This window comes from Mustelus asterias, chromosome 9, assembly GCF_964213995.1.
Source record: "Mustelus asterias chromosome 9, sMusAst1.hap1.1, whole genome shotgun sequence".
Taxonomy (NCBI): Eukaryota; Metazoa; Chordata; class Chondrichthyes; order Carcharhiniformes; family Triakidae; genus Mustelus; species Mustelus asterias.
In genome coordinates this window covers 30,990,906-31,005,976 of record NC_135809.1, presented here as the reverse complement: position 1 = coordinate 31,005,976, position 15,071 = coordinate 30,990,906, and the positions used below count along the sequence as shown (strand labels likewise).

General features: G+C 40.6%; 2 protein-coding genes across 3 annotated transcripts in view; one reads left to right on the top strand and one right to left on the bottom strand.

Moving 5' to 3' along the window:
• LOC144499054 (dedicator of cytokinesis protein 4-like) overlaps positions 1–5,411 on the bottom strand; it is a 386,914-nt gene extending 381,503 nt beyond the window's left edge. Inside the window, exon 1 of the mRNA XM_078221109.1 lies at positions 5,234–5,411. Coding sequence (XP_078077235.1) covers positions 5,234–5,270 — 37 coding nt within the window. The 5' untranslated portion in view covers positions 5,271–5,411. The remainder of the gene's footprint in view (positions 1–5,233) is intronic.
• A 169-nt stretch (positions 5,412–5,580) lies between these two features.
• Positions 5,581–15,071, top strand: part of znf277 (zinc finger protein 277) — a 49,729-nt gene continuing 40,238 nt past the window's right edge. Inside the window, exons 1-2 of one of the 2 annotated variants that reach the window (XM_078219902.1) lie at positions 5,581–5,719; positions 8,788–8,989. In XM_078219902.1, the coding sequence (XP_078076028.1) occupies positions 5,668–5,719; positions 8,788–8,989 (254 nt within the window). In that variant the 5' untranslated portion in view covers positions 5,581–5,667. The remainder of the gene's footprint in view (positions 5,720–8,787; positions 8,990–15,071) is intronic. The other variant, XM_078219903.1, reaches the window with a different exon arrangement.

Sequence of the window (15,071 nt, the reverse complement as noted above, 5' to 3'; positions counted from 1 at the left end):
CGAGCTGAACAATTGCAGGCACAGGCATCTTGTTGAAAGCAGGAAAGCATGCAGAGTTTAACTGGAGGAGCAGCAAGTATGTGGGAGACAGAATCTGAGAGGAACTATTCCTCCAATCACAGATTCTGTCCCACCCATGCAGCTGCTCTAGCTTCTCCAATCACAGGCTCCCTTCTTCCCGCTCATGTTGCTCCTCCAGAGACAGAATCTATGATTGGAGAAGCAGCAGGAGCAGGAGGGAGGGAATCTGTGATTGGAAGAGTTGGAACAGCAACATGGGAGAGGAGAAGATTGAAAACAAAAATAAACTTGCCCCCATGTTGAAGAGAGGAATAGACCAAAATAATTCTCGAGAACAGAACCTCAGAATCTGGGGAGATACTTTCTTCCCTCCATTTAGAATTATTTATTTTTTACAATCCTTTTCATGGAGTTTGTGTATTTTTTATTGGGGGGGGTGGAGAAAGAGAGGGGAGGAAGAATAGGAAACCTCTCAGGATGAGAGAGTCAAGTGGAAATAGGGTTAATCCAAAAGGGAACTGAATAATTAGCTGAAGATAAATAAAATGTTGGCTGCAGAGAAAGGGCTAGGAAAGGAGGACTCGCTGAGTTGATCTCACAGTGAGCCAGCATGGACACAAAGCATCAAGTGTTCTGCTTCTGTGCTGTAACTATATTCCATGGTGGGATATGATCAGCAGTGTATTTACTATATGATCTTTCAGATGTACAAGATCAATAGAATGGAGATCAAATGATAAAAATATTGTTATAGGAATTGTGGCAATCTTCATGCAGTATTATGCAGTGCCAGTAAAAGTAAACTATTTGACAAAGAATTACTTCCATGATCCTCCTAAGAAGAGTTATACAGACCTCAGGACCATTGGTTGTAGTCCTGGCATACATTTGCAGGACCATACTAATTTCAACATGGTGAGGTGTGAAGAATTCAATTTGCAAGCCTAAAACGTATTAAAATAGAATGATGGAACAAAGGAATATTTTTAAAATGCAGCAATTCCAGTTGCTAAATAGTTACAGCATTGTGTAAGATCACCCCAATGAGCTCCATTTGATTTACTTTGTGGAGACAGAATAAGTAAACTACCATAGACCACAAGTGATTATTGATATCAATCATGGGTTTTAATTTAATCTGAATGTAAAGTTTACAATAGCCTTGAATATACATTTCAAATGTACAAACCCCTTTGTTTCAGTCCATCAAGAGTTACCATTGCTAACTATGTTCAGTACGATTGACATTTGTCCAAAATATTGCATATCATGTGACAGGAAGAATAGATTTTTTTGCTTGCATAATACGAGGCCAGTGCTAATAATAGTATCAATTCCTGAAACAGCAGTTTTACAAAGGAGTAAATCACATTGTAAATATCAACATAGGGCGAACTTTCCACAGAGATTTACAATCTACATTGTAAAATGCAAATGCGGTTTAAAGAGATCAGAATATGCCATAGATCTGATATACATCTTTCATAAGCATGTGTAAATACTGCATTTGAGAGGTATACTGCTCTTGACCAATCTACTAGATTAGAGGCACTACCATTTGAGTCCATTAATTCGCAAACCCTGGTACAAAATATTTCTGGCAATCAGCAATTTCTTTTATTCAAACATGTTGAGAGATAATATGTGCCCAAAAACTTTGCCCTTAGTCCAGTATATCCAATCAATAAAGTGTCTAATACTGGTGCTCACTGTGTTTAATTTCTGGGTTCAAAAGATTCATGGGGACAGATTTTCAAGTTGATATTCGGATATCAAACTGCTGTGGTGATTGGCCCATTTCAGAAACTGCCTCATTGTCATCTCCATCCAATCACAAATGATATTGCCCCACCAATTTCAAAATTAACCCGTATTATTGGGCAACTTTATTTCAAGGGGGTTCCCCTCCACCCCACAAGAGATCGATTTTAAAATAAGTGTGTGATTTTAATTTTAGTACTAAACACCTGCAATCTTTGCTATGCTGTGCCACGGAGCTTACAACTGCTCTTTTGTCACAGAAAATGAAATCCAGGATAGGGACGGTCACAAGAAAATTTCCTGACTGAATTCATATCATTTCTACTGGCCTTAAACCAGATCCTCTTCGCCTTCTCCCTGCTTTCCCCATTTTACAGCAGGACCTTTTTTAAAAAAGCGCTTGGTTATAAAGACCGATTGTTGCAAGATGCTATTCGCTGCCAACAACATCCAGATTTTGCCGCAGGTTGCAGGCCACACTATGTGGTGAGGCATATAAAAAGAGCTGTGTGTCTGGCCAGTAAATTTTTAATCAGAAAATGCTGGAAACACTCAATGTTGCCAGGCAGTAACTGCCTGGAGGTAAGAGCAGAGCGGAACAGTTAGAACGAACAGGTTGAACACTTGAAATAAACTCCACTTGTTCTCCCCACAGATGCTGACTGACCTGCCGAGTGTTTTCACATTTCCGGTATGTGCATTCTTCTGAGAATTAAAAAAAACATTTTGGATGCGCCAGCTCTTCAACAAAGAATCATTGTTGAAATGTGTTAAATATCGATTACTTAAACACTGAAAATCTGGCTGGGCACCATGCTGCTTCTACACAGAAACAGAAAATGCTGGAAAATCTCAGCAGGTCTGACAGCATCTGTGGACACGGTGAGAAGTCTCACAACACCAGGTTAAAATCCAACAGGTTTATTTGGAAGTTGGACTTCAACCTGGTGTTGTGAGACTTCTTACTGTGCCCACCACCGGCATCTCCCCATCGTAGCTTTTGTGAAGAGAGAGACCAGAGCCAATGTTTCAAACGTTGGCTCTATTCTCTCTCCACAGACGCTGTCAGACCTGCTGAGATTTTCCAGCATTTTCTGTTTTTGTTCCAGATTCCAGCATCCACAGTAATTCTTGGCTTCTACGCCCTAGAGCCAATTCCAATTGGTCAGAACTTCCGCAAGGACAGCCTCGGTGGTTGTATTCACATCATCTCTGAGCCTAACATCGAAGTTGGGCAGAAGGGATAGATTGCACAATTCAACCCTGAAAAGTGATTGTCTGAAAAACCTGAAAACCTCTGCACTGGTTCCATTGCCAACCAGTCTATCACAGTTAGGGGGATTTCATAGTAACTTCATTGCAGTGTTAATGTAAGCCTACTTGTGACTAATAAATAAACAAACTTTAAAACGTCAGAATTGATAGTTGTGGAGCCGAAAGGCACCGAATGCATAAAGAGGTCGGCAAGTTATCTTTCACTGGCTTGTCACAGGCGATCTTTTCAAAGTGACAAACGTTGTTACAATGAATGTTGCAGATGGCTCATCTATTTGTACTGTAGCCAGTCTCCCGTTTATTATAAAGGGATGACAGATAAATAGCATGCGAGAGAAATTAATTCATTAAAGTTGATCCATCCAGTTGGGTTTGAAAGATCACAAACACAGTCCATATTTGCTTCGCGGTGAATGAAAACCTGCCCGCGATCGTTCTTAGTCGCACAACGCGCACACAATTCATTCCCCAAATCAACTTACTCGACGTGAAACAAACTTGTACCCACTAACAACCGAAAATGTTGGCTCTAAACTACCAAGTCTGCGACTAGTTCATCGGCAAGACGCTTCGAAAAACAAGAGTTTTACTGATGCCGACTGGACCCAATAGATCAGAGGAACTTTCACTCCCATGCTCTTTCGAATGATGGAAACATCGATCGACATCCTGACCTCGCTATTGCAGCGATTGCACCTTCCTGCAGAGTTTACACTGAACAAGATAAATCAGTTCCCCCGCTCCAAATCAACACGGAGGGTGAACCCGAGATGAAAATAATATTTTAAAAAACTGCGCTACATTCTTAAATCCCAGAGAGTGATTGGCAGCACAGCTTTGGCCGGATTGCAGAGGGAAATTTCAATCATTATTGATCGACAGGCCAAACCAGATGCGCCCCGGTAATAATATTTCTTTTGAAGAGACCACAAGGTCGGCGTTTAAGTAGCTGGAATTAACAATCCGGCACATTTGGACAACGTGAAGGACATCTGCACGATCTTATTAACCAGCCCTGACTCATTGTGGAGCTCCATTCACAAAAACAAATCCCGATCAATGTCCTGACACAGAAACCTTTCACCTTCCCAGTAAAGCTCTGCAGCAGCACTTGCATGATATGCCCCAGGGCTTGGGTTGAATATTACTTGTAACGGGAGTCAATAGAACTTGTATTGAGATGTGCACATTTGTTAAAATGACACTGCCGTTCATTCCACATGGTTTTGTTTCTTTTAATCCCCCCCAAAAAAGGGTGGGGGGCATGTTTCATATCAACCCTACATCGATCTGTTGTGTTATTGAGATGCGGCGCTAACATCCAGAGCAGATTGCACTGCTTTTGTTGCTACGCCAAATTAAAAATCAAATCAGCCCGCTTCCTTTGGGAAGGTTGTTTGTTCTATTTTTTAATAATTAATGGGGAGGCATGTTTCAGACCTTATGTGTTTACCGATCAGCACAGTGTCGTTTATCAGTCCCTAAACTTTACGCAACTCTGACCATGGACCCAGATTGCAGAGAGCAAGTGAAAGGCTTACGAGCCTTGGGGCCAAATGTAAAATGGGCAGCAACAAAAAAAAATGTCACTTCAGTAGCAGTATATTCTAGATATGTAAGGAGGTACATTTGCAACCTCTTGTGTGCCCCGCACCCCCCGCCCCCCAATAGCTAGTTTAATAAGGAAAGACACAAAAACAGTGATTGACAGATTGGACACATAAGATAGCAAGGAAGATTAAGACAAAACAAAAAGGCAGAGAAAGAAAACTCAGGGGGTGATATTTGGGGGGTGAGTGAGAAAAGGGAAACAACATTAATTGGGAAATAAAGACAGCGGGACCACAAAGCAAACAGGGAACATCCAACATTTCTCCCTCTCTCTGCAAGGGCATTTTCAAACGCGAACAAGGAAAAAGGGGAGAGAGAGGGGAAAAGAAAGAGGCGAGAGCTATCATCTGGCAGCACCGTTATTGAAGCGGCAACATTATTATGGTGGTCGGCTCAGATCCCCCCCTCCCACAAGCTTTGTTTTTCCTCCACATCTCGCTCTGCTGCTCTCTGCACCGACACTGGCACCAGACCAACTCATTGCAATGCAACATATTTAGATAAAATAAAGAAGCAATGGGGAACCAAACAAAAAATATATATACACAGCAATTCACTCACTCACCCACGCCGTATTTCTCATTGTCTGTCGGTATCCACATTGTCGAGACAGGTACATAGGTTTTGCCCCCCACCCCTCCTCCCCAACAATAAAACTTGTCCCCTAGCGCGCCCTAGTTATTAAGCAGTTTCTCCGCGGGACCATTGTTCAGCCGCTAGACGGGTAGGAACCCGGGCGGCCCAGGGGGGGATGCCGGGAGTTGTAGTCCAGAGCGGTGATAGCGGCCGCGGGGGGTTCTGGGGGTTGTCGTTCAGCGGGCGGGCGCGCGGGGGCCAGTGGGATATGTAGTAGTCCTCCCCGGCCGGCCTGGCGCCGAGGCGGAGCCGGGAACTCCAACCTTCCCAGAGGTCAGCGCGCGAAACCACACGCGTCACCACCTTTGCCCGCTGCGAAGCGGTTGTTATGGTTTCCGGGCTGACCCCCCATCTCTCTCTGGAATGATCCATGGGGGCAGTGTGATGGCGGCGGTGGGAATGGCAGCTCGAGAAGGTGGGGAAATCCTACATTTCCAGTTTTTCCACCATGTTAGGGAAAGCGGGGGAACGGCCCACGGTGCGTTTAGCGTCCGCCATTATAAACTGTGGCGGCAGTCAGTGTAGGGGAAAGGTCAGTCCGTGTACACGTGGGGAAACTCTGGCTCCTGTTAAAACAGCAAAAGTTAGACATCTCCAATGAAAGGGAATTCACTCCAAGCGTTGATTGGCCTGTCAAAGGCTAAGGTGGCCGAATACCCTGGAGTTCATGTGCTATTGAGGGCTGGAAGGTGACATGTAGAGCGCCACAACTCAGCAGAGAATAGTTAGAATTTCATAGAACCCCTACTGTGCAGGAGGAGGCCATTCGGCCCATTAAATCTGCACTGACTCTCTGACAAAGCATCCCACCCATGCCCTCTCCCCTTAGCCCTATGTATCTATCCCACGAATCCCTCTAACCTACACAAAGAGGCAATTTAGCAAGGCTAATCCACCTAACCTGCTCATCTTGGACTTTGGGAAGAAGCCCAGAACCCCCCTGGAGACATGGGGAGGCAGTCACCCAAGGCCAGAATTGAACCAGGGTCACTGGCGTTGTGCGGCAGCAGCACTAACCACTGCTGCTCTTTAAGCTGGGTTAGGGATAAATATCCTGCAGTTCATGACGATTACTTCCCAGGATCTGGCATTCATTTGGTGTTTAGAGAATATGGGTGGAGTCCGTGACAGAGCATATGAAATCAAAGAATGTGAATCATTTGGCTCAGTGAAATCATGATTGGTCTTTTCCACCTTGCTGCACTATTGCCATTTCCCCCAATTCTCTTAGTATCTGAATATTTATTAATCACTGTCTTGAATATATGCAATGACTAAGCATTCCAGTTTTCTGGGGCAGAGAATTCTAAAGGTCACATAAGCTCCTATGTGCATGACTATTAAATGCTATCTAATCAGTTTGCATGGTATTGAATATCACCAGCATTTTGAAATGTACACTTTGTAACAGGTCTCATTACTCAGTTATCTTAGATTTTGAATTATTCTAGTGTTTTTGGTAGCTTTAGGTTGCTTTTGTGCCAGTACAATTAAAAGTACAAATCTCAATCTCCATCATCAAGTAAGCTTTCCTATTCTGCCTTCCGAGTCAGTTTCTGTACCGGCCACTGATACCATCAATGACAAAGCTGCAATGAGACTTGACAGAATAGAATGTGAGATAAGTGAGAATTGCAACACTACATTCATTGGACACAAAGGATCAGTTTAGCAGCCAGAACATGGTAAAGTCTGTGAGGGGTGGTGAGTGTTTGGCTACCAAAGATATGTTTGTGCACAGTACAGCTTCATTGCAAAGAGAGAAAGGAAGAGATATGTTTCAGAGTCCCAGATTATTCCTCAAATTGAATTGGAAATCATTGAGATCCAAATTGATAAACATCATGTCTTCAGCCCTTGGCAGAACCCCCTGCCCCGCATCCCCTTGGGAAGCTTTAGAAACATTTTGAATGCCTGTGAAAAGAATGGGTTCCCTGGTTTGCCTATTCTTAAAATATATTTTGAGTGCAAGCATGTTGCAATTGTATCTGAGATGAATTAACATAGATGTTAATGAGTGCACCTACTATAGTCTTTAATATCAGTCATTTTTTCCAAACAAATGTGGAATTAAGACGAGCAAGGAAATAAACTAAATGGCTATGGATACCAAAATGCAAACCTACTTTTGTTACATAATAGACTTGAAGTGAATATTGTTTTGTTTTCTGTCACTGTTGTTGATGCGCATTTATTTTACAAATATTGGCATATCTGATAATTCAATGGAAAGCTGAGTCGCACAGTTCAGAAAGGATCTGATTCAATCCCAAGTCTGGCCTGAGTTTGCTGATCCAGTTGTACACAGCTACAATTTTCTTCGGCATCTTCGTTTTATGAGATGAGGAAATAATCAGATTAATTTGACTGCAATCTCATGACATTTGCTGGAAATAAAAATGTGAAGACAGAATCAGGCTCAACACTAATTGCCCATGATCAAATAGTCTGTTGATTCTCTCTCATTGATGAATAAGCCGTGTTGGTGCAAGGTACTAAAGAACTTCCCATGGAACAATAGTCCAGCAAAGAGCTAATATCTCGAGAGAGGAACAAGTCAAGAAAATTGTTCAGAGTTTTTTTAATGTTATTAAAATCAAAATTTATAGGAGGCTATTCTGTCAGTCATCTTCAATGTTAACTCTTTAACTAAGAACATCTTTTCAAATTCCAATTTCCTACCTTTTCCTATAACCTTTTATGGAAGGCAAAAATCTCCTTACCCTCATCCTATTATTAGCATTTTTATGAATGATTAGTCTTAGTCTTGTTTTCTATTTGGAGCTTTGTTGATTTATCTTGAAAATGGATTGTGGAAGAAAAAGGAGAGAGAGATGGTATCCTTTGAAAATGACATTATATATTATATGTATATATACATACACACAAAAACATACTCTCCAGAGTCTATGCAAAATCATAATTAATCTGCTTCCACTGTACATGCGCAAAATACAGGAATTTCACATCACACAACAATGGTGTAGTAGTTGTGGAGGAGTTCTAACTTTTCAAAAACATAAATTGTTCACTGAACATTCCCATATTATGAAGCAGTTGCTTACTGTAACTTTAGAAAAAATAATAAACCATATGCCTCAATGTCTCATGTTAATGAAACAAATTTACTCTTAGTGTGCAAAATGTTCCCCCCTCATCAACGTAACAAAGAAAAAATATCACTTGCCATTTTCAGAAGGTAGTCCATGACATGTCCTATGAACAGAGATGTTTTAAGACTTATAAAGTGGTGCTGACTTCAGGCACCTCTTGTTACTTGGAGCAGGAGTCAGCATTCACCCTAGCCCTTGCTGCACTCATGCATTTCACAGTTGTGTTGGTGGGACTGAACCCATATGATCCAAAATGTTTCAATTTTTCTTTCTTCCAGTAGATAGGATTATAAATAAATGAAATGGCTCACTAGTGCGGATTGAAAGTGGCATTCATGTAACTAATACAGTGAATTTGTGTTGTTTTCAGGGAAAAAAGACTGGATATTGGAGCCCCTCTCCTTGCCAGAGTCTTCATGTTGCATTACTGATGGATTTACATCACTGGTGTTGCCTTGCATATTTTGTGAAGATTGCTATCCTGCAGAAGAGCAGGAAAAGCTACTTGGGCATATGATTGTTGAACACAAACTGGTGATAGCTGATGTGAAGCTCATTGTAGATTTTAGAAGGTTTGATGATTTACATTTTATTAATGGGGCTCACTGTGTTTTTACATGATACTGATTAAATGTATATTATTATGTATTGAATAGGAGTGGAGATTATAAGTTTCACTTCAAATATATTGCAAATTACAAAGTTGTAGAGCTCACTTGTTTCTAAAATGTACAAAAAAAGTGAGCTGACAATTTATAATGCTCCTCTCATATTGAGGCATTAATCTTTATGTAAATCACCCAAGGCCTGTTATAAGGCTGCTATAACTGTGTTAATTATGGTAAGCAATTGAGCCTGAAGAAGTAAAGGCAACCAAAGTTCATTTAAATGTCCCCATATAATGCTTCTATCCCAGTACAAGTCTTTGCTCCTGACGTAAGAAGCTTGTATGGGAATAGCCTATATATATTTTTAATCTTCCCATGTGATATGCACAAAGACTTATAAATGTGTAAAATTTTTTGAAATCCCTTGACCACATTGATGGAGAAACACTGCAACAGTACATGTAGACACATTAGTCATATATTACTGTTGCATGGGGGTGGGTGCAGCAGCAATGATGTAGATCATTGCCATTTTGTTCTTTTCTGAACAACCTAGCTTTTAGCCCAGGGTACTTTTCAATTGACAGGAAACGATGATATTTGCATACTTGCAAAATAAACTGTAAGAGAGATTGGAAAGCAGAGAGATTCATGAACCTTAACAGCCTAAATGGCTAAAAGTACAATTGCCAAGAGTGGGGTGAACAGATAGGTGGATGCACAAGAGGCCAGAGCTGGAGGAAGAATGCATTCTTCTGGGTTGGGTGGGCATGATGATAAGGCTGGAGACATTGATGGAGATGGGGAGGGATCGAAGTTATGAAAGGATTTGAACATGCAGTTGAGAATTTTACAGTGGCTTGCACCACTAGTGCCTCGCACCACTAGTGCCTCAAATGTAGGCCAGCAAACAGAGAGGTGTGACAGGACACAGCATGATTTTAGACGAGATCAAGATTATGGATGGTGGAGCATTAAGATAGTGATCTCTTGAGATGACCAGCATAGAAGAGGGTGGCAGCAGAAGATGAGTTAAGACAAGAATGGAGGCAAGTGATGTTATGGTGGCGGAGGTATGTGATCTTTGTGATATAGAGATTATGAATTCTGCAGTTTAACTTGGTGCCAGATAGGATACTGAAGCTACAAAACAGCCTGCCTCAACCTGGGGTTGTGCCCAAAGAGGGGAATGCAATTGATGACAAGAATACAGAGTTTGTGATGGGGACAACAATGATGGCTTCAGTCTTCCCAATGTTTAATTTGAGGAATTTGCAGCTTATTCAGTACTGCAAACTTTGAATCTGACAACAGAAGGAGTATCGGTATTGAAAGAAGTAGTGAAGAGGTCGAGCTCGGTGTCATAAAAATGCATGTGGAACCATATCTTTACATATGCAAATGGTCAGTATGTAGCTGGGGAAGGAGCCAAAGATAAGTCATTGAGGACTTCCGAAGTAATGGAGTTGAGAGCAGAAAGAGAAGCCACTACTGAACCTGTTCTGGCTGTGATTGTAAAGTGGATCTCGTGGAACTAAGTGAGGGCTGTCTGAGCTGGGCAACAGATGTAGGAAGTTGGTGGAGTATGCCCGATCATGTCAAAGACTGCAGAGTGATCAGGACGGATAGTGCACCAAAGTCACAAAGAGTGCCATTTTGTGACATGATTCCATTTCAGTGCTGTGAAATGGGAGGAATCCTGATTGGGGAGACTCCTGCAGGAAAGTTGACCACGGCCAGAAAGGTTGAGAGAGGTTTTTTTTGAAGAGCAGAATGATGATGGCAGTTTTCAAAAGTCGGAAGAGAGTACCTGATGATAGGGAACCATTTACAATATCAGCTAGCATGAATGGTAGTGGTGCAGGCAGTAAAGGAAGTTGGATGGTCAACAGTTTAGCAGAAATTGAGTTGAAAGTGCTGGAGATGCATCACGTGGTCATGATGAGCTCAGAGAGGATATGAAGGGAGATAGTGAGAGAAACTGGAGAAAGATGTGAGTACAAAACTTAGGCAAGGGAAAGTTGCGGGAGGTTGGTGCAGCGAGAAAGGGGAAGCAGAAGAGGAAACTGTCCTAATGGTATCAGTCCCAATGATGGAGATGTCCTTGAACTTGTTGGAGATAAAAGAGGAGGGGAAGGAAAGATTTAAGGACGCTTGGTGGTAGAGAGCAAAACCCAGGGTTTTTTTAAATTTAAGGATGGTCTCGGAGTAGCGCATGGACCAATCAGTTTGTAGCACCTAAAAGCGGAAAGCAGCCTTGGCTATTACTGTTATGAAAGTTGCATCTTCATGATTCGGAGACCATTCTGGGCTCCTAGTTTGAGTGAAACACCTGTGACTAAATATCCACCTAAATTCTGGAACAGCACTTGGGTATATATCTAAAATTGTTCCAGGACCCTGGCTACGGATGCACAATATCACAAGAAACCTACAAAATTAACAAAAATAAATGTGAACCACAAGAACCTAGGACTATTTCTTGCTACTTCAACGTGTTCACAATTTTTCTGAAATTCAAGCAACTAGCTGTACCAAATGAAAGCAATAATTTAATTATTTCTTTCAAACATTCTATATGTTTTCTGACACGGTCTTAGATTAGAAACTACATTTAAAAAATTTTGTAGATATTGTTCTGGATTCCTTTTTTATAAACAAAAAGGATAAGAAATAACCTATCGTTAATGATACAAGCAGTAATAACATTTTCTGAAAGGAAATTATTAAGCTGAGATTTTTTTTAAATGTTTCACCACAAGGTGGCTGATTGCTCAGTTTGGACCTCAACTTTCAATGCTGGGTGCAAAAAGTTGATATATATAATTTAACTTCAAAATGTGGAAAATAGGAATTGAGGTTAAGAAGTAATATTTATTTATGCACTGAAGTTTAGAACCATTGAGACAATGCTAGTCCTACATTAGTGAGATCCCTTATTTAAAAACAAACAGCAGTTACATATTTAAGAGTTTAAGTCATGATATTGCACAACCTACTTGCAACAACAATTTTAATGGACCAATATTCTATTCTATTCTATGAATACTGTGCACGTTTTTGGATACGTTGAAGCAATATTGACATGCCTAAAATTGTACTTATTTCAAGAAGTAAAGTTTACCCCATTGTGGCCTTCTGCTCGGCTGATGTCCTACTTTAATCCAAACAAGTTCTGTTCTATTTTGATAGATTGGTTCTATTCAGCTGTGCTGCTGCTGTTTGTTTATTAAACAACTTGTTGGCTGATTAACATAATTTTCCTGATGGCCTTTTTAAAAATTGGCCCTGTCAGACAAGATAATTACAAGATAAATTACTTTCAAGACTCAATTGGAGCTAATGCTCTTAATTAGGTTTAACCCATGGCGCATAGATAGTTAAATAAATAACAAAAAATGGAGGATGCACAGCATAATACTAAATGCTGGCTTTAAGTGAAGTTTTATTGTTTTGAGGAGTTTCCCAGGATCTTACCTTAATCTTGAGATAGTTTGAATTATAGGGAAAATGCACTTAAGTTTCACTCAATGTACAGAACCTGACCCTCCACACAGGAACATTCAGCCACATTTCCATTTTACGCAGCAGATTGTTTTAAATTATTCACCTATAGTATCAGCTGACTTCTGTGATTTGCAGTTAAGGTTTGTAGATAGCTTCAAGTGCCTGTTGCAAATCTGTTTAACAACCCTAAAGAGCAGCATTGTTCCTCCCGTGGGTCATATTTCTTTTCCCAAGATTCTATTTACTTCTGACCAAGACGTTATTATTTCTCATGTGACACTTTTATTTTGTGTGTCATTTTACAGTATTCAGATTCCTTGGAATTGGTTTAAGTGACAATAACGTGTACAAGCACCTCTATGGTGAAGCAATTCAGATGACAATTTGAAGAGGTTGGGTGTGGGTGACAACATAAATTTAGCAGTAAAAAGAGCAACAAAAGCAGTAATTGAAATTATAATATTATGACCTGGGAGTACAAATAGTACATTTGCTTACAAGTTCACTTATGTGTATCTTGGGTACTGGTCCCTTTTGCTGTACAGAAACAAAATGTTGCATCTTGACAGACAACTGACGTTATGCATTTTCCATACTCTTTAATTGTTTTTGTCTTTCCAGTCTGTCCCTGTGGCTCACTCGCCTACCCCTCGAATAAATATTTACAGTTAGATTGCACAGAGAATAAAAGTTTAAAAAACAACACTTGCTCTCTTTTGAATCTTTAATTCATCATTTAGTCCCAAAGTTTTTTTGCAAGTACAACATACTGTACCTCAGAGCATGCAGTGTCCATGTTTATCTGTTCATGTTTATCTTCCACAATCTCACTCACCCAAGGTCAGGCTACTTAACCATCGTGATTGTTGGCCAGATATCCAAACTAACATTATTCCAGGAACTAAGATTTAAGCTTTTAATTAATTATCTTCCAGTTCTGATGAAGAGTATATATCAGAAACAATTTGTTTGCACATGTAGGTCCAAATGTTGCAATCAGCAGTGAAGGAATGGCATTTGTGTTTTACGATGTTGATGGCTTCTGTTATAATCCCTTCTTACTCCTGAACAAGTCAGATCCTAAAGTAGAACTAGGCCTGATAGATTTGAACATTTTTTGTTTAAGAACACGGAGAGCAGCTGCTGAACAGAATCGCAGAATTCGCTGATGAACTTTTAACAAAAGAATAAGACATTTATTCAACAAGAAAAGATGAACAATTCCTTCACCCACTACTATACCTTTACAGACATATACAGATTTGTGAGGATTACACAAGTTACAAAATCTATCACGTACTCTAATGTTCACAGTGAAGTACGCAGTCCAGTAAACCAACAGACAACCTGTGGTTAGACACAGCAAACTCTGAAGCCAAGTGACAGTTGCCACCCCAAATCGATGCTACGGATCTCTCATCAACTCCCCGTGCCCTCCAGATGCTTGTCACATTGTAACCCATCTGGCCTCACTGGAATGCTGTTTTTCACAGGACAGTTTCCCATCTCAATGCTCAAAGTACTTACTTTGGAATCTTTTGCCAAACAAAGCTTTCTCCCGGACGCCTTCCACAAGAGTATACCTTCAGGGTTTCAATCTCTCCTTCCAATATTCCTCTCCCATAGATCATCACATGCATCCAAGCTTCACCTTCCATTTACCTTCTCAAGTATTCAGCCATACCAACAGAACATTACTGCTTCATAGGCCCGCAGTAATGAGTTACAGGCCTTTGGCTGTCCCTTTGGATCTCCAGCTTCTCACAGGCTTATTTTATTTTAAGTCTGTTTCTTGCGGCTTTCTCATTTTAAACTTGGAGCCTTCCTCTACTTTTCATTCTTTTCACTTTCATTTAACAGGATATTTTCCAGATTCCTGGCTTAACTTAAAGATCTTCTTCGGACCTTTCTCCTTTTCCTTTAGGACTTGTCCATTGCAGTTCACCTCACCCAGTAGACAGCTAGCAACTTGGTATCTCCCTTGAGATCCAGAACTCACTCAACATTCACTACGACTTTTACTTTAGAGCAACCCATCCACGATTCATACACTTGTTTTCCTCTGCAATCTGCTAGAGTGTTCAGTTAGAAAGAGACTTGAACCGCTCTCTCCACCTTAGAATATAATTATCAACTGAACTAAAATCTCCTGTTCAGTCTCTGAAGTTTCCCCTCTAGGGACCCCTGTTGCTAGGCAGCAGCAGTTTTTTTTCTCTACTTTTTAAATTTCCCTAAACTACTTAAACGGTTGTAAAACCTCAGTAACAAAGCAAGTATACAAACAAACTTACAGGTACCTTTATGAAAATGAAACAAAAACTCAAGTTCTCCCCCTTTCTGAACACACAAATACAGAAATACAAATTAAACTTAAAGCTATACCTTATTCCTAACTCCCACAAGTACAATTTACATAACTGTTTCTATTTCTGAACAGCTGTCCACACAGTTTTTGCAAGTTTTTAAGCCGAGTCTTTCTGTAATCAGGGTCAGAATTCTCCGGCCTCCCATCAACAGGTTTCTCAGCAGCAAAAGATGA